We start from the raw sequence: 19,410 nt of genomic DNA on the forward strand, positions 1-19,410 counted from the left end.
TGGAGAGTTTAAGAGACTCATTGCCACATAGCATCCCATCAGGGCTTTGTAGACTGTCTACTGTAACCAAACTCGTAGTTGCCCTCCTGTATGGCTTGACTCGGCTTTCATTCATCAACTCAGGAATTACCCTTTCTTCCAAGTCAGCCATCTCAACGGTACTATTATCATGCACCCAATTAGCTTATATGGACCGTTCCAACCAAAAATGAACTTCCTTTGCATCATACAACAGCACGAGCATACCCTTTTCGGATTTTTGGGCATTGTATACCTGTCATGCCAAGCCTTCCTCCTCCAAGTGGCTCATTATTATTTGGACAATTAAGTAGAGTGCCACTGTTACTATTTAACAGTGGCCCCGAACGTGGGAAATGCTATTTGGCTACTCTGCTCCACGCTCCCCACTTCCAACTCTCATTCGCTCATCCGCTCCCCTGCTTTGCTATTTGGCTAAAGTTGCTCCACGCTCCCTTCTTCTAGCTCTCATAAGCTCATTGCTTGTGGATTGTCCAGCTGCTCAAAGTGTCTAATAGTGCTCCCTTAAGATGTGGCCAGGACGCCACGGGCCATACGTGTCTCCACCTGGGACATGGCAAGTTGGTTGACAGAGGAACGACATGCTTTCCCCATCGAGATGGTATGTCAAGCCTACAAGATGGATGGAATGAGTGTCACGTGCTTGGATATATCAGAAACCAAAAGCGGAAGCACAAAGGAGAGAGAGGGAGGGAGAAGAATACAAAGAGACACGCAGATGGGGCAACCAAAAGCTTAATGGAGGATTCCAAATACAAAGGTTAGGAGCCTTTAAATAGGCTAGTCAACCCATGCACAAAAGGGCCGACCCTCTACCCAAGAGACTAATCCCGTACTACACCCAATTGCCCCCCCCCTCGTAGGCACACAGCCTACTCACACACTGTGGGCGGGCACACCCACAATAAGGCCCTCTCTAGATGCACACATGAGATGCCCTATTCTAACACCCTCTCTGCAGCTCAGGTGTGCACAGAATCCGTAGAAGAATGCCGATGAAGATGCAACCATGGACACTCCAGCATCGCGAATACTGGATACACCTCGGAAAGAGCACCTGTCTGCCTCGCATCTCGGAATACACTGTCACCACAAACAGAGGAGGATCTGCTTGCCCACTCCAGCTTCCCTCACGTGGAACCTTGAGCTATGGACACACCATGCTCCGCCTTATCCACTGTCAACCTTGACGTAGGACCTTGAGCTATGTACACGACATGGTCTATATCGTTCCCTATCAGTCAACATGAACACATCATGCCTCGAATGATGAACTCAGAACACATCCCCTCCATATCCACTTCCGTACCATGCAATGACCTCGAAACTCATCCTATTCAAAAGTTGGTACCACGCCAGAGTAATTTCAACACGAGCTATTGCTAGCCCATTCTCCCGCCCACAAGCCCTCTCTTGCCGTGACAAGTGGGGGGAACATTCACTGCTCAGAAAAGTTCTGGGACATGACAATCCTGAGCAAGGTCTGCTCTCGGATTATCACCCTGTGCCTTTGTCGATGAAATCGCGTCACTCTCTTTAGATTTGCCCTTGTTCTTAGACCGACAATCTTTTGCCTGATGACCTTGCTTCCCGCATTCAAAGCACTTGCCCTGGAATTTCCTCTTCTCTATCGATGTCGCGAGTGCTTGCTCATCACCTTGAGACACCTTCAGCTTACCCTGGGACACAAGGACAGTTTCCTCCTCCATGAGAAGAGAGCAGAGATATTTGAAATCCAACTGATGGCTCGTGACCTGGCACCGCAAGGATCGAGCAACCATGTCATACTGCTCCGAAAGCTTCGTGAGGATAAGTGCAACCAACTGTCCAAGAGACAAAGCAGCACCCATTGCCGCTAACTGATCATGAATGATCTTCACCTTGACCAAAAACAGCTGCATCGAGCCACTCTTGGAGAAATCAATATTGTAAAGCTGACCTTGCAATGTGATAGCTCGCATAGATGAATTTCGTTCATAGAGATCCGATAACATGGACCATACTGTAGCGGCACTATCCAATGTTTGCACCACCAAAGAGACCTCCTTCGAAATAGTTCGCACCAGTGCCGAGTGTGCCTTCGAGTCGCGGCTTTCCCAATCCTCCAATTCCTCAAGAAACTCGTCCTCCTGAACCTTGGTCCACCGTTTTGGACTCTCGGGTCATGCCGGCTTCTTCTCATGGCCCTAAATGAGGTTCCACAGACCCTTGTGGATGAACCAAACTTGCATGTTCAGCTTCCAATGTGCGTAGTTCGTTCCATCGAGCTTGTCTTCTTGGCTGGTACACGGGGGAGCCATTGAATTCGAGAGCACCAAAGTCGTTTACAACGTCTTCACTTCAGCTTCCCTTGCTTGCACTCTCAATCTCAAGCTCTTCTACGAGCTATTCAGCCGATCAACGCCTTCTTCTTTGCCTTGACCGCTAGCACATTGTCACCCATGCGTAGCCTTTTCTTGCTGGATCTTGATAATGTTCAACCTTGAATTGTCACCAACCTTGGTACGGCTATAGCTGCGACGTTGCCCTTGCTGCTCATGCTAGGCATGCCAACAAGCTAGTGACGATCTCAGCCTCAACAGGAAATGTGCCAACTAGCACTTTGTTATTGCACAGCCTTTAGCTCGCCGACCTGTACACGCTTACGAGCTGCTGTCCAAAGCTTTCATGCTGCCGTTGGAACCACTGCCTCCTTTGGGTTGCGCTGAATAGATCAGCCTTGCAATCGTCTTCATTCTCCCTCATCCCAGGTCTAAGCCAAGTCTACCCAAGCTCTGATACCATATCAGAAACCAGAAGCGGAAGCACAAAGGAGAGAGAGGGAGGGAGAAGAATACGAAGAGACACACAGATGGGGCAACCAAAAGCTTAATGGAGGAGTCCAAATACAAAGGTTAGGAGCCTTTAAATAGGCTAGTCAACCCATGCACAAAAGGGCCGACCCTCTACCCAAGAGACTAATCCTGTACTACACCCAATTGCCCCCCCCCTCGTAGGCACAAAGCCTACTCACACACCCTGGGCGGGCACACCCACAACAAGGCCCTCTCTAGACGCACACATGAGATGCCCTATTCTAACAGGATATTCAATACTCTCTCCCTCACTCTTGCCAAAGACCTAAGTTCTCTCCAAAGGACATTGCCTGTGTCACAGCCTCCAACATCTAGGTAGCATGTTGCAATTTAGTGATCGGGGGGCAGCTTATTGGCCTGCAGCCACTCCATCAATATCTAGAGGAATGACATGGCAGGTTGGTTGACAGAGGAACGACATGCTTTCCCCATTGAGACGGTATGTCAAGCCTACAGGATGGATGGACTGAAAGAAAGAAAGAAAGTTGTATTAACATCTTCAAGAGACCTCACGGGTCTATGAGACAAGATACAAGATATATGTAACCCATACAAGCCACTGTGGGCTGAAGCACAAGTGCACACTAAGGCCCTTGCTGAGTGCTAAATGATAAGAATGCAAAAAAAAAACCTAGTACAACTAGTACAAAACATAGTAGGAAAAAGAGGGCAATCAACTACTTAGAACCAGAGCTCCAAGTACATGTGGAGGCTCTATATAGCCCAGCTCCTTGATGGCCCTCTGATGTGATGGATGGACTGAGTGTCACGTGCTTGGATATTCAATACTCTGTCCCTCACTCTTGCTAGCGACCTAAGTTCTCTCCAAAGGACATTGCTAGCATCACAACCTTCAACATCTAGGTAGCATGTTGCAATTTAGTGATCGGAGGGCAGCACACTGGGCCTGCAGCCACTCCATCAATATCTAGCATGATATCAAAAGCCTGTGAACCACTTGGGAATAAGGAAAAGATATCTAGAAAGACTGCCAACGTGTCAAGTGTAATGTGGACCCCATGATGTGGCACCGTGGTCAACTATGATCTTGCACCGGGAGTGGTTTGGCGTGTGAGCATTTTGTACACCGTCATGGGTCAAGGAATCTGCTTGCTGTATAACCTTCTACCCTGGTTGTCGGCACCTATTTCAGGGATATACCTAGATGAATCCAGGTACATTCCCAAACTCATCCTCTAAAAACACAACATAGTGCAGTTTCAATCTCATGATAGTCACTCACAAGGTTGAAAACCATAAACTCCAGGGACTAGCTACTATGACATCCCCACGGATGTCATCAGCGCCCAACAATGGGTGTAGACCATAGTATAAAAATATGCTCTCACACGTACAAATCCACACCCACACATACTTGAGCATCCATTTATACCAAGTCTTCGTACTGAGTTTCTGTCAGCACTCCAGAGGTGAAGGGTAGACTCAGCCATGACGAAGGTTAGCACTAAACAAGAAGGCTAATCAAAAGGTAGTCCAAAATCTATTCATTCAAGCTACAACTGCTTGTGAAGTCTAAACGTTTTCATTTTAGTCTCTCCCCAACGCTATTTCAGGGATACTCTAGGCAATGAGCTGGGATCCTAAGGAGCAGATTGCATACCAGCCAGCTGCCCATTTTTTATTGATCAAGCATCTCATGGATTGAAGATTTGTACCATTTTCTCAAGTTTTCTAATCTCTCAAGGGGGAAAAAAACAATGTTTATTATTCAAACTTCGAGGTTCATTTTTACCATCTACAATCTGCAATTTGTTATGTGGACGTGTTCTAAGTGATTTCTGCTTCCTAGGAACTTAGGGAGGGCTACCAAGGGGGTTAGTGACAGGTGTAGTATATTATTTTTCCCTGCAAAATACCAAACGTTTTAAATTGTATCATTATTCAAATGTTTGATTGAAACAAGCGTCTGGTTGGAACTGTCCCAAAGATACTTTTGGTCTAATGAGGATGTCAATAAGTTCTTTCATTCTTTGTCTATGTAAGGGAAAAGGCTGTAGGGGGGTGTGCAAAGATAGAGGAAAAAGTTGCACAAGACAAAGTGAGAAGAGGAATAGTGCAGAAAAAGGGAAACAGAAAAGGAAAGGTCAGACTACAAGGATGAAACAGAGCCTGTGAGAAGGCACACGTGGAAAGTGAAGGGAGAGAGGGAGGAAGAATGTCATGTCCTAGAAAGGATGGGCAGCAAGACAATGCTCTGAAAGGGGTGGGTAGCAGACTTGCTGAACTTGAAATGAGCTTAGCATTTTTCCCGTGTCACTGAAAAACAAGGATGAACTTGTAAAAGAACTCTATACATTATAGGATTACTTTTCTGCTTGCTAAAGTGGTTACACGTATGATCAAGCTCAATATTAAAGAGGAAATTGATTACTCTCTGCTTGCTACAGTCGTTAGACACATGATTAAGCTCAATATTAAATAAGAAATCGATTACTTTCTGCTTGCTAAAGAAGTTAGACACATGATCAAGTTCAATATTAAACAGGAAATCGATTGTATCTGACTTCTTTAGAGTAAAGGAGTACCAGGAGCTGTGTTACATTCCATTCGTTTCGAAAAAGTAACACTGGTCTTCCCCACTGCAAAGAAAACACAAAGGTGCTAAAATCAACCTTGTCGCACAATTGGAGCTGCAAAATATAAATGGAACTCTTGCACATATAACTTCCGACCACCACAAGGAAAAGATGTATGAAACATTCAACCTACACACTACATATACATCTAGCACACATCTGTGTGTGTGTGAAAACACATACATACACATATTTTAACAGGCTGTATGAAATCATTTCAAAAGAGGACACCACTTGGGTCTATGTGCCAGTGTAAGTCCAATCAGTAGAGCAAGCAGTAACTCCTTCAGCCTGTTACTCTTCTAGTGTTACGGATGCCTTCCATTGAAGCGTAACGCCATCCTTAGTATCATTATTATCATTGCTCAGCAAGTGCATCCAGTTTATGTGGCATGGGCTTACTGGTAAACTAAGCTATTAAAACAGCCAGATATGAACCTTTTCCAAGATACAGACAGGTTGAACCCTCTGTGAATACCTAGTATCTCATGGGAAACCACACACCCACATAGCCTAGAATTCTGTAGACTGACTGGATATAGCCTTATCCAACACATGCTTTTAAGCAAACGGTGAACCAAATACCCATTATGTCAAAGATCTACTCCTCATAAACATCTGCTAGCCCCCAAATTGTGTGAAGGAACCGGTGATGAAGGCTATGTTTCCAACTGATTTGAGGGCACAATTGCTTTGCTTCATCTATGTTTACAAGGCAGAATAGAGCCAGTTATATTCCCAGTCGAGAACATGAAAAAATCAAATCAGAGGGCAATACCAGGTACAAAATCAATACACTACAAGGGATTTCAGGTACTACTGGCTGGGCTAGCCAGAATTCAAGATTCCAATTTTATGAGGGAAACTGATGGGAGTACTCATTCATAACTATCATAAGAGCCCTTTTCAAGGAGTTAGAAACCTTAGATGACTCAGAGTGGAGGGTGTATCTTGGAAATGTTATGTGATTCAGTTTCAAAACAGAATTTCTGGCACCTGGACACCTACCAAAGTGCTCCAGTCTGATTGGAAATGGGCAAAGTGGACGCTTCAGTTACATGATGAGAAAATTAGGAGAAGAAGCTCAGGAATGGGGGTCGATTGGAACCCTACTGATCATTTTTCTCACTACTGAAGAAGGGGAGCACTGATTTGAAATGGTAGGAACCAATGACCTGGTGAGATTGCCCCTTATAAAGCCATGCAGTTTGTTCCTTGCCATGACATCCCACTATTAGTGGTTGCTGTAAGAGCCAGAAGTGCAGGCAGACTATTAAGGCAAGCATATTTGCACGACATATCGACATTTTTGTGCCAGCTTCTCCTTGTTATGAACAATTCCTTGTCTGTTGACTCCAGCATAACTATGAAAGCCCACTACTAGGGGCAGACATCAAAGAAGCAATGAGTGCAGGGAACTGGTTTTACCTGAGATGAAATACCATGAGAATATGAGAAAATTCCTACCAAGGGCTAATATGTACCTTTATCAAGCATTACCACCTAGTCAACTCCTTGTTACGGTCTAGAGGTACATATGGTTGTTCACACATTGGTCTTCACAGATCGTTCAAACATTTGTACCAAAGGAGTGTGTGGGTCAAGTAAAGTGGCAACTTACACGTCCAAACACGTCATGGTTATAAGTATGGATGAGCACGCCCGTTACATGTGGATCTGACTCAGGAGGCCCTCATCCACGGATGCGTATATTACCTAATACTTTCCTCCACAGACATTGCTGCTCATCACAGAATGCTGGGCAGAAAACAAGGGAAACAGATATCCATCGACATGGATGCAAGCCTCTGTTACTGGTGGCAAGGCAGTTAACACTAAAAGTTCACAAGGGTTATATACTGAGGGACTTTCAACCACCAACATGGATGCATGTGATTAACATCAATATCTTGCAAAAGAAAACATGGGAATGAAATTTTCAAAACACAATAGCTAGTTTTGTGTCTGACCCAGTCTTTCACTGTGGCACAATTGTATAGCTTGCCAGCCTTCTCAATAGCAGACCAGCCTCCGGTAACCCATCTAGCAACACTGTAACCCAGAGGCTCAAGCTGCACCTCCACTCCATATTCACTCAACATTCTGTGCTCTAATACCTGAACAAAGGTTGCTGAAAAGTCAAATCTCAGCTCTTCATATACATTCATTCCTCAGCAAATCATTGGCACATCTAATGATTATAACCTCGAACTGTAGTTGCCCAACAGCAGCGAGAATCGGATCTGTCCTTCCTGTATCAACAGAGTAGAGTACCTGCCAGTATGTAACAGCTTCAGAGTTGCAGAAAGCAACCACCTATGTTTCAGGTTGTGCTAAGAAATTGATCCTCATGATCAAGTAACATTTCAAAGGAACTGCTGCAATGGGGAACTGATATTCAAGGTTGATACAAATATACTGAATGACCATCACCTGAACAGCACCCTCCCCTAGAAGTTCTGTTAGGCCTTTCTGAAACTGCTTATACTTAGAAGGGTTGGGATTGCGCATGTAGCAAAACAATTCTGGAGAAAATGAAGGAATCCCAGGGAATGACAGACGCGGGCCAGTGTAGATAGTATCTCCAATGGCAAATGCATTTGGATTGTTCAGCCCAATAACTGCAGGGTACAAATGAAAATAAAATGTGTGCTCAGAGGAATGGGTAAATAGCCATTAAACAAAGCTGACAATTTCTATACCTGTTTGGAAAATTGATCACTGTTTTTCAGGTGCGCTCTTTCAATCTTTTTTCTACCTTAAGCCTCCTCACTCATCTAGTTGGAATTGTAATGAATTAAGATGCAGGGTGCTATTAAGGTTCAGATAAAAGTACTCACCATCTCCTGCAAAACCAGTCTCTATAGTTGAACGATCTTGCGCGAACATCTTCTGTGGCCTTGTCAAAGATAATGATTTACCTGTCCTAGCTAGTTGAACTTTCATGCCCTTCGTAAACTGACCTGCCACGGAAAATAGGAAACTGTCTTGAGGGTATTAAACATGTCAACATATCAAGTCACAAGAATATTTATTAATGCTGAATGAAACCTTCATAATCAAATTACTGCTGGTTCCATGCTTAGGGTCATAGTAATTAAAAATGAGGAACACTAGCTGAGAGAGAGAGAGAGAGAGAGAGAGAGAGAGAGAGAGAGAGAAGGACATGAAAAGTGATGTAAAGTACATTTGTAACTCAACCCACGCTTAACCCAGGGTTAACCATGGTTAAATGTAGTAATGGTTTGGCCGTGAGGGAATGCCTAGGGGAAGTGCAGACTTCCTAGAAGTTCCTAGGGGCAAAGTCTAGGTGCACCACTAGGTCCTAGGGGCAAGGCAAAGGCTTTAGAGAGGGGTCTAAAAGTTGGGCCAAGGACAACCAACGTCGTCCTTGGTATGGTGGTTAGGAGCTTTAATAAAGGGCCAAGTGTCATGCATGCAGGTGCATGCCCTTCTACCACCTACCATCTCTCTCCCCTCACCCTCCTAGAGCATTGTAGGCCTAGCTGAAGCCTTCTACACAGAATTCGTGGCATCTTCCTATCTCTCTAGCTGCATTTGCTGCTTGCACAATGCATTTTGCTGCTGCTCTGACCTTTTACCCAGCTCCTGCACACATCAGAGCCAGCCCATGTGCTAGCACAAGCCCCAAGGCTGCTGTACGGTTGTGGCACGAATCCCCAAGCGATTTGTGGCACTAAAAGCAGGCCGTACGGACTGTACAGCCTTGTAAGGACAGGGGCACGGTTCCCAAGGTGGCGGCTGAGGCTGGTTGAAGCGAGGATTCAAGGCATAGATCGCGGTGTTGAGGCTCTGGGGCAGATCTGCAAACCTATGGTCCTCTCTAGCCTTTTCTTGCCCCTCTACCGCTCTCATTCTTCCTTTTTCTCTTCTCCCGGTAGCTGGAAACCTCCTGCACCTTGCGGGGAGCCTGGACGGAGGATAGGCGCAAGGAAAGAGCTCGCCCCTCTGCCACAGATAGCGGGAATACGTTCCAGGTTCTGTTTTTCATTGTTCTTTCTTGCTTTGGATCTTTTGCAGTGCACGTGTGTTGTTTGCAGTCCTTTCTGGTCTCTCTCAAGTTCTAGCAAGTACCCAGAGGCAAGGGTGTTCTTGGAAAAGGCCTAAGGACAATGTGGATGCATGTGATAGCCTTGAGGCTGCTTTGAGCACAGTTTACTAGAGGATTGGATGCCTGACTGCCTCTCTGTTGGCTCAGGTCAGAAATGGATGCCTGAGATTGCCTTGCCAGTTGGTATTCTAGTGGTGCACTTGGATTAGATGCCCACAGGATAGATAGAGGATTTTGTAGAGAGGAACAGTGCAGGGGTGGACCCCTGTTGTAAAGTATTTTCCATTCAGAAGCATTAAATAAATACCGAAAGGGGTGCCAAGGAACTTGGGGCCAGTGGGTGTGGTGTACTGTTTTTCAATGAGCAGGGGCATTCTAGTCTCCCCTAGTTGTTGTTAAAGTTCATTTCTGAGTTTTGCTAAGTGGTTGAAGGAAATAAAGTTTGCTCTATGGCTGTAATTGAGGTTTAAGATAGAGTAGAAGAAGATCACTGCCCTTTAGATTCCTGAAGGCTGGTTACAGAGAGAGAGAGAGAGAGAGAGGGGGGGAGAGAGAGAGATTAATGTCTTCTAGGGGCCTCACGGGCCTATGAGACAAGGTACACAAAAAAAAAAAAAATCTCATACAAGCCACCATCTCTTACAGAAGGGCTCACTAGGGCCCCTGCTAAGTGCTATACTACCTACTTCTTGTCATGTTGTCTGTTTGATTAAGCCAGTTGAGTGGAGTGTCTCCATTCTAGGATCTTGTGGTCGTTCCTTGGACATGCCTTTCATGCTTGATAATCGGTTCTTGAAGGACAGAGCTTTGTCAAAGTAAGAGCATGGTGTGCTGCCTTCAAGACTAGCGGATGTGATCAGGAAAACCGGCTTTCCAATATGTATAAGGCCTTAAGGTGTGCAGTCTTCGACTGCCCCAACGATCTGGTTGTGGCAACTCTGTTGTCTGAAGTTGAATCCACTATCCACACTATGGAACTACAGAATGCAGAGGTAGCTAGGATCAAAAGCAGACAGCTTTGGCTCCAGGTTGGTGATTGCCCCTCCAAACTGTTTTTCAAGTCAATTAACAGGAAGTACTTGAAGTAAGCTTTAGATGGAGTGCAGGACCGGAATGGTAATCTGGTAACTGAGTATTGGCACATAGCTAAGGTTTCCCTGACTGAGTTGAGTAGTATTGTTGGAGAGGAAGGTGAAAGGGATCAGGCTTGGCAGCTTTGTCTACCCCTAGACTCGGGATAGGTTCTTGTGGCATGTATGATGCAACGATCTCATCAAAATACAAGACTGGTTCTTGTGCTTCTACCTTGTTCATGGAGTTGGAGCTCCTGCATGTGGAAAGCCAATGAATCCATAGAGAAAGTCCATTGGTCCACACCATTAAAAATGACAAGATCATGTATCATGCCCATGTCCAAGAAAGCATGCCTATAAGATGTGACCGGGGCTCGCCTGTCTGAAAGTATAGGGATATCCCTGCCTCATATAGATCAAAATTTGGCAATGAAATAGAGTCATCTTGAGAACTCCAGAGGTGACACCTGATGTGTACCTGTCCTCGTGTTGCAGTTCCCAACAAGGAGGACTTTCTGGCAGTTGAGAAGTCCATGACGTCTGGATGCAGGGCTGTGTACGGTGAAGTCTCAGCCTCCTCATGTAGATCTCTAGCAAAGTGTGAGGTCTTGGGGAGAAAGTAGCAGTCTGCAATGAAGAGGTCTTGTCGGGAGGAGTGTTGGATCTGAATCCACAGAAATCTCGAGGCTGCCTCCCATGTGTATGCTTGAAGCTACTATCCCTACTTCAAAGTCAACACTGCAGCTACTGGTTTTTCCAGAGCGGATGTGAGGTAGAGGAGAGAGAGAGAGAGAGAGAGAGAGAGAGAGAGAGAGAGAGTTCTTCTTGTTCAGAAACACAAATTCAAGGCAATAATGTTGCACCATTGTCAGTGCTTGTACTGATAACAAGCAGCAGATGGAAGTAGAGGGAGCATTTATTCTCCATTGCAACAAGATGTTGCCCTGAAACTGTGAAAGATGGAGGCTTAAAGGGGGCAAAGAAGTTTGTGTTGTTCTTCAGCTTCCAAATTGTACCCTTGGTCTCTTCTTTCTGTACAATTCCACTCTTGCAAGTTGGAGGATGTCATTATAGATCAATCCTTGTAGGCTTAAAGGAGTTTCTCAAGCTGACTTCTAGATTGTTGGGAAGGTGATTTCAACATGAAGATCAAATTTCATTTTGGAAAAGAAAAGAAAATTTATGTAACGCAGCATATAATTCAAATACAAAAAAAGGACACTGGAAATACTGCCATCAACATAAAGAAGAGATTGCTCATGAAAATCAGACATTTTTTTAAATGCCTGGACATGCAATATTAAAGAATTATGATTTCCTTAATGAAACATATAACCAAAAATCAATTGACAATTAAAAGAAAAGGAGTCAGAATGAAGATTCATGTGGCCATTATGTCCATCCAGACCTGGAGGAGATTCTAAAAACGAAGGTTTGAGTAGTAAAACACAAATGCATATTGATATTTTCCACTGAATGCACACTACCAGCAAGTTATTCAGGTAGATAGGATTTGTGGCACTACGATTGGCTCAGAGATTAAAATGCAAATTACACACCCCCTTGCAGCCAGTCGAATGGTTGCGGTTGTGATTCTAGACTAATCAGGGAGAGAATCCAGGTTTTGGAGGCATGGGACATTTTTCACCCTTTTTTACTTCACAGGAGGTGGCATCAAAGCCATCTAGCCAGAAGCATTGGATCTTAAGAAAACCCTCTACTGGCGCTCCCTCCTAACATATTCACAACGTGATCTGTAATAAATTTGTTGTTTTTATTGAAACCAAAGGAAAAAAGAATAAGCATAATTATCAACAACAAAATCTTATAAATATTTTCAACACAAACTACCTGGAAAGATAAAGAAACCACTTACAAACCATAATCACTAAAAAACCATGATTCACGACACTCTCACAGTTTTTCTTTGCAATAAAGCTTATCATGCCAATCAACTGCGCAACAAACTATTCTCACCAGAACAAACACGAACAAAAGCAACCTTATCCCGGTGTTTTGGATCCATGTTTGCTTGTATCTGTAAAAATGCCAAGTTCCTTCCATGTTAAGTAACAATGGAATAGAGGCCGTATTACTAGAATAAGTGTGCTTCTCTCAATTATATCTATACAACAAGAATGGATGACTTCTCTTCACAGTACGGTTACATTACCTTGAAGACAAATCCAGAAAATTCAGGATGGTCAGGGTAGATTATCCCTTTGTCAGCTATATGGGGTACCGGTTGTTGAGCATACTTGAGAAAACTTTCAAGAAATAATTTCACCTGCACACAAACTTGCTTCCTTGTGAAGATATTCATCCACAGAAAGTCATGTCTTCAAAATTTGTAAAACACATCGCCCCTACATCATCTAATTGGAGCCTTAGCAAGGGACATCCCTCTTTAAATTTTTCTCCTCTTTAATTCTAAGAATATATCAATTTTTACTCAGAAACTAAACATGCCTTCAAGAATAATCATTTATAGAGGACCTGAAGTAGACTGTGGTACGCCCCTCCAAGAGGTTAAGTTCAAGAATCTGTCACTCTCAATGCTCTTTTAGCAAATTGTATAGTAGTAAGCTCCACAAACTCATATCAAAGACAATATTCCAAAATTTCAGAAATCACTTATAATTTGGATGCACATGACCTCTATCGCAGATTATTTATAATGACCTCCTTGGATGCATATCAAGGGGTTATTTGCTGTTTTGTACAGGTTGTAATATCTCCCTCCTTCCATCTTTGTGTCCTTTTCCTCAAAATATTTATAAGACATTTGTTCTTCTCCAACTCTCTTCATCCTCTTCTATCTGCTCGCCTCCCATATTCATAGTCCCATCTTTACCTCGTATGATTCCACACTCACTTGTCCACCACTCCACCGCCATCCTCTACTTTTGCTGCTCCCCTTACCTCATCAACATCACTGTTGCAATATCTCATAGTAGACAAGCCTCACCCTCCCCTGTGGCATTGCCGGCCTCACATCATGGCATAGACATTTATAAATGGCTTTTGGATGAGACAACCTCAATCCCATCTTGTGTGCAGGTTGCAAGTTCTTGCTCCAAGTGTGGCCAACTGTCCATGCCTCGTGGAGAAGATTTGGATAGGAAGAACTTCAAGCTCCTGTTCTCCCACCTTTACCTTGCATTTTTAAGTCGACCCTCCTCAACATGGTTTTCAGTGATGCCTCGTGAGGCACAATAGAGGCCCTTGCCAAGCCTTCGAAGCCTACAAAACATGCATCTAGATGAGGGGTTGCTAAGCCCTAACTTGGGTGAAATCCGGACCAAACTCTATAGCTCCTAATCTGAACCACCAAGAATTAGCAAGGATCTCCTTAAGGGAGGTGGTGAGCCCTCCACCCAACCGTAGGTCCACTATAGAAGATCACCCTCTGAGCCTAAAATTCGCCAAGCACTGAGCCACATCCATCGTCACAACACCTGTGTCCCATACCATGGGAGTGCACCACTCCATATGTTTGTCTAGATTAGGCATAGGCCTGATCTAGATATCCACCCCGTAGAATTGTCCACAAATGAGTCCTCTGTTATATATATAGCCCTTAGTCCACAAATGAGCCCTCAATTCACATAACTACCTACGGAGGTGTCCCTAATTCAAGAGCACCCATGAAACTTTTAGGCTAGGTGGGACCCTAAGTTGGGAGAAGGAGCTTTCTGAGTTAAAACTAGATCTTCTGCCTCTGCCTAGGCTGTTTCCAGGATTGCCTGATGGAGACACGCAAAGATTGAGGAGAGACGTGTTTAGGAGATTCACATCAAGCTTGATTTGTCAAGCTCAAAGCGTCCAACACATGCTGCAGCACTGCAAGCATTCCAAGGAGTTGTCTCTGCCCCATTTCCCAGGACTGCCCATTCTCATTGCACTACCAGTCCTGCAGAAGACAAAAACGCACCTCCTCCTAGAGACCTGTCATCTGCCTGAGAACCTAGAATAAACACAACAGAAAATGCATGAGAGACGCGCAAAGATTGAGGAGAGACGTGTTGAGGAGATTCACGTCAAGCTTGATTTGTCAAGCTCAAAGCGTCCAACGCATGCTGCAGCACTGCAAGCATTCCAAGGGGTTTTGTCTCTACCCCATTTCCCAGGACTGCGCATTCTCATTGCACTACCAGTCCTGCAGAAGACAAAAACGCATGTCCTCCTAGAGGCCTGTCATCTGCCTGAGAACCTAGAACAAACACAACAGAAAATGCATGAAACCAGTGCTGTCATACGTCTTACCATAGATGCTGGACCAGATGTCCCTGTACTTAGAGACACCTCAAAAAACACAGTTCAAGGAGAGAATGCTGGAACTAAAAAAAGTATGACTATATCTGTAACACTTGATGAAGAGGCATTAGGAGAACCCATGCTTTGATTGGCATTCTGTCTCACTCCCGACCTCCAGGTGCTACTATTAAGTCTTGCGTGAGCAGCTTTTGGGTAAATAAAGGGATGGTAGTCCCTAATGTTAGGTTTCTTAGGAGGGGTATTATGTGTTTGTGACTAGGAGATGGCAACCAAGATACACCACCAAGGATTATGAACTATAAGAAATCAACCCCTCTATCTAGTGAGTTGGTATCCTTATTTTACTCTTATAAGGTGAGGTCCACCTAGTCGAATTGCTAGTCTTGCCCCTAGCTTGTGCAATGAGGCTGCAACCCTGTGTGCGGGTCTAGGAGTGGTTCTTGGGGTTGAGAAAGAACAGTTAATTGATCCTAGAGGAAACCCACAAGTTTGTATTCAGGTTGATCCAGTTGAAGACCTTCCCAGTACCCTATCCAAAATGGAAATGTTTATAAGGAACAACAGCTAGACATGCCTAATTCTTGCTTTCTATAAAGGGTTTCTAGCCACATTGTCAAGAAAGTCGATAGAAATTTTGTAAAACTATCTCCAAAAGTCAACGGAGAGTCAAGAGCAAATTTGTAGAACCATCTCTGTAACAACCCCCAACCAGGTCTGGTCAACCCTAAAACCCGGTGGGATATTCTCATCAGCTCCATAACTAGAAACCCTAACAGAACACGGCCAAGCCCAAAAGCAACCCATGCAGGTCAGGCATCCGCCATAGACACAACCCATAAGGGTTGGCGCTAGCAGCTCCTCTCCCAACCATAGGCTCATCTGAGCCACCCCTGAGCTAGATGTCTAAACCACCTGGATATGAGAGCCAACTAGCCCCAGGATTCAAACTTGCGTCCCATAACACAAGCCCTTCAACCTAGCTGCTGCCGTCTGGCCAGCAGGTCTTCGTCACTGAGGAAGGCATCCTCAGGACACCTAATAATGAGCCCCTATCCTATACTTATAGGTTAGGTATTCTGCTTCATTGGCTTTAGCCATATTCTTAGCTAGGCTACTCTAAAGCAAGCATCCCTTGCTTTATGCTCAAGCCTTAGCCCAACTTGGCTTACCTTGACTTGGCTAGCACTCCACTGCCAAGTAGCAGGCTAGCTCACCCCATGTGATCTAGACCTCACAATTGCTAGATTCCATCTATCCCTAGGTTATCCTTAGTGTCGGATTAGACCCTATGCTGACCCTAGATCTAGTCCTAGATCCTTGCCAGCTAGGCCTAGGGTTTAGCAAACCCTATACCTGTGTTACGTCTAGTCATGGATGTAACCTCTCCTTCCCTTAAAGTAAGACTTATACTGGTATAAGTCAGGGTAGGAAGACAAACTCGAGCTGCAACTAATTTACAGCCCTCAACTTTCTATCCGAAAGTTGTCAATGACCCACTCGCTGGGTAGCAAGTCTATGGTCATCCGTTACCCAACTACTTTAGGGTAACAAACAGTAGCCCATTGGGTAGGTTTGGCCACACCCATTCACTAATGGCTGAACATCTGATACTCCATGGTATCTAGCAACTAGGAGTTACTACCCTGAACTCCTCTGGTCATCCTCATTACCAAAGAATGAACCTTCATCTACCAAATGCGGGCCCCATGGTAGAGGTTTGCCAAGCCACCAAATGAAAGCAAGCCCATAGAAGAGGCGATCGATATCCGAAGCTTTCATTGACCCCTCCGGCACATTCCCAATGCCCTTGGTTCCACAAATTGATGTCACTACTTGCATACAAGTGGAGCTCATTAACTATATTAGCACCTTCGATCTCACAACTTAGTAAGCAATGAACCTTCTATGCCATGTGGTGGAAAAATTCATGCCACCAAGAGTTGTCAAGCTCAAAGCTCAAAGATTAGAAGAAGAAAATGAGTCTATAGGTAACATATGAGGACCAAAAATAGTGGCAAGATGGGGTAGCAAGGCCATTGAGCAGCGAGCAATAGCCTTCCACAAAGCTAATGAAGTGCAAAGGGAATCAAGGGCAGTGCACAAAAAAAGAAAGAAGCTGAAGCATGAAAACATAAGAAGAATCAAGCCAAGTATGCATATGCACACAGCAATGGGATGATGATAACAGTGCTACTACATCACAACTTCCGTCCTCACCATGGGCTCCAAGATTTGTTTTTCTATAGTGGTGTTTCTATGATTGTGGCTATGTTGTATTTGCTTTGGGTGTTGATGCCCACTTAGAGGCTCCACCCTTTCAGCTCATTGCATCAAGTTCTTTTAGTCGCATAGACCCTTCCATCTTTTGAAGACTTTTAGTAAGCTCTCTCTCTCTCTCTCTCTCTCTCTCTCTCTCTCTCTGACCCACCAACGAAGTGCTCGCTTTTCGACACCCTAGTGAGACCAACTGCCATGTATGCAGCACCGTTCTGGGGGTGTGATATTTCAGCAGCAGAGTGGAAGAGATTTGAGCGGCTACAGATAATCATGGGATCCAGGATGATTCGTAGTAAGCCCTCAGTCCCCCATCAGATAGTACACGCAGAGTTTGCTATGACCCCTCTTCAGATCGATGCCACCTTTCAGACAGTGACCTTCCTCCATAGAGTCTGGGATCTACCTCGTGAGAGGCTACCGAGACTGGCATTGGAATCCTCTATCTGACTGGCAGAGAGTGGGTTTGATATAGCATGGTATTCACGCGTCTCTGCTTGGTTCGCCAGTCATGGCATTCAGATGGACAGGCTCCCTCCTTTTCAGTATAGCATGGATGCACCCCCCGAGCTGATTCCACGAGATGAGATTAACCGCATCATACGGTTAGACCTCCTCCAGCTTCACACACTTCGGACTTGGGGGGAGGACCAGGATTTTCCCACCAAGACCCAGCTCTACTATGACCATTTCTTGAGAGTATCGGAGGATGGCCTCAGCATCAGACCCCAGCATCTTGAGGACAGAGGAGTCTCACATGCACTGAGGATTGCCATTGGACAGATGCGAGTCTCCTCCCATCAGCTGAGGATTGAGGCAGGGAGAGCTGCAGGCATACCCAGAGAGCAGCGGACTTGTATGCTATGCACAATGGGTCCGGTCGAGACCGAGGAGCACTTTCTTTGTATATGTCCCGCCTACTACAAGATCCAAGGGTGCTACCATTGCATTTTTCAGGAGGGACACGGGTTTGGCCCACTCTTACGACTGATCCACTTCCACGATCAGGTCTGTATTGGGCTCAACCTAATGGAGATGCGGAGACACAGAGAGACACTACTGCGACGGATCAGAGAGCAGTAGGATGCGACCACCACGTCACAGGACACTGAGGTGGACCGAGCGCAAAGGCAGGTCACCAACTTCTATGCATTTGAGTCAGCTCCAGGGGGCACTCGGGAGTAGAGGAGGAGCAGCTAGCTGACATGAGAGATAGATGGGTCAGTAGAGGGAGTCGACACGACAACACTACTGGACGAGGGTCACGGGGATCTCACATGCGACAAGAGACCAGAGCACACACGATTGAGGTTAGACCTATCTCAGCTCTTCTCAGAGGCGACCGACAGAGACGTGGCATTACACTTGACATACCCCATCGGATCCAGAGATCTAGGAGACCACGCCCCCCACCACAGCGCCAGACAGCTCGACAGATGCAGATACGTGAGCTCTTTGTCACACCAGAGAGCTATCACGGAGCCTGGATACATGGAGCCGGATCATGTTCTTGGAGCATTAGCCCTGCGCGCCTAACATGCCCCACTCATGTTACACACTATTTAGCTTTTCTGGCCTGACTTGATATGATGTACTACATTAGTATTTTCAGTTTATGTGTTTTCTAGTACTCAGCGAGGGCCTTAGCGAGCCCTTTGCCCCAGCCCCCTATGGCTTGTATGAGTTTACTTTGTTTTCGCACATTTGTCCCATAGGCCTGCGAGGCCTCCCGCAGACGTTAATACATCTTTCTTTCTTTCTTTCTCTCTCTCCCTCTCTCTCTCTCTCTCTCTCTCTCATGCACACACATACACATTTTTTTTTAAAAGGGAGTATATCATTAAGAGAACATGTACATTCGAAGCTGCTCTAAGGGGTAGCAACTTCTACTCAAGAACTCACTCTTTGACAATACACAAAGATTGGTACAAACAAAAGATGACAGATAATAAAATGGCAGGCGTGTCCCTTAGATAACAACATCAGTTTATGTTGGAGCAGCAGTTGAAGTGGAATTTTTTTTGAGAATACACTTACCCCAAAATTATTCATAGCACTGCCAAAAAATACAGGTGACAACTGGCCAGAATGGATCTTTGCAAGATCCAGAGGTGGTGCCAGTTCCTCAAGAAACTCAATCTCCTCCTGTGAAAACAACTCACAATCTAAATAGAGAGAATCCAATGTTAAATATGATACATCCCCTCCAAAAACATCTTCTT

The 19,410-nt window shown here is 45.0% G+C and overlaps 1 protein-coding gene across 1 annotated transcript in view; it reads right to left on the reverse strand.

The window, feature by feature from the left end:
* Positions 1–19,410, reverse strand: part of LOC147892598 (uncharacterized) — a 72,897-nt gene that overhangs the window by 5,371 nt on the left and 48,116 nt on the right. The window contains exons 9-16 of the mRNA XM_087386755.1: positions 19,226–19,333; positions 12,810–12,923; positions 12,614–12,674; positions 8,332–8,454; positions 7,925–8,112; positions 7,697–7,765; positions 7,462–7,608; positions 5,441–5,494 (exon numbers count right to left, since the gene is read on the reverse strand). Coding sequence (XP_087242881.1) covers positions 5,441–5,494; positions 7,462–7,608; positions 7,697–7,765; positions 7,925–8,112; positions 8,332–8,454; positions 12,614–12,674; positions 12,810–12,923; positions 19,226–19,333 — 864 coding nt within the window. The remainder of the gene's footprint in view (positions 1–5,440; positions 5,495–7,461; positions 7,609–7,696; positions 7,766–7,924; positions 8,113–8,331; positions 8,455–12,613; positions 12,675–12,809; positions 12,924–19,225; positions 19,334–19,410) is intronic.

Source organism: Dipteris shenzhenensis, chromosome 16, assembly GCF_047967505.1.
Source record: "Dipteris shenzhenensis isolate YYH24624 ecotype China chromosome 16, Dip_SZ_1.0, whole genome shotgun sequence".
Classification (NCBI taxonomy): Eukaryota; Viridiplantae; Streptophyta; class Polypodiopsida; order Gleicheniales; family Dipteridaceae; genus Dipteris; species Dipteris shenzhenensis.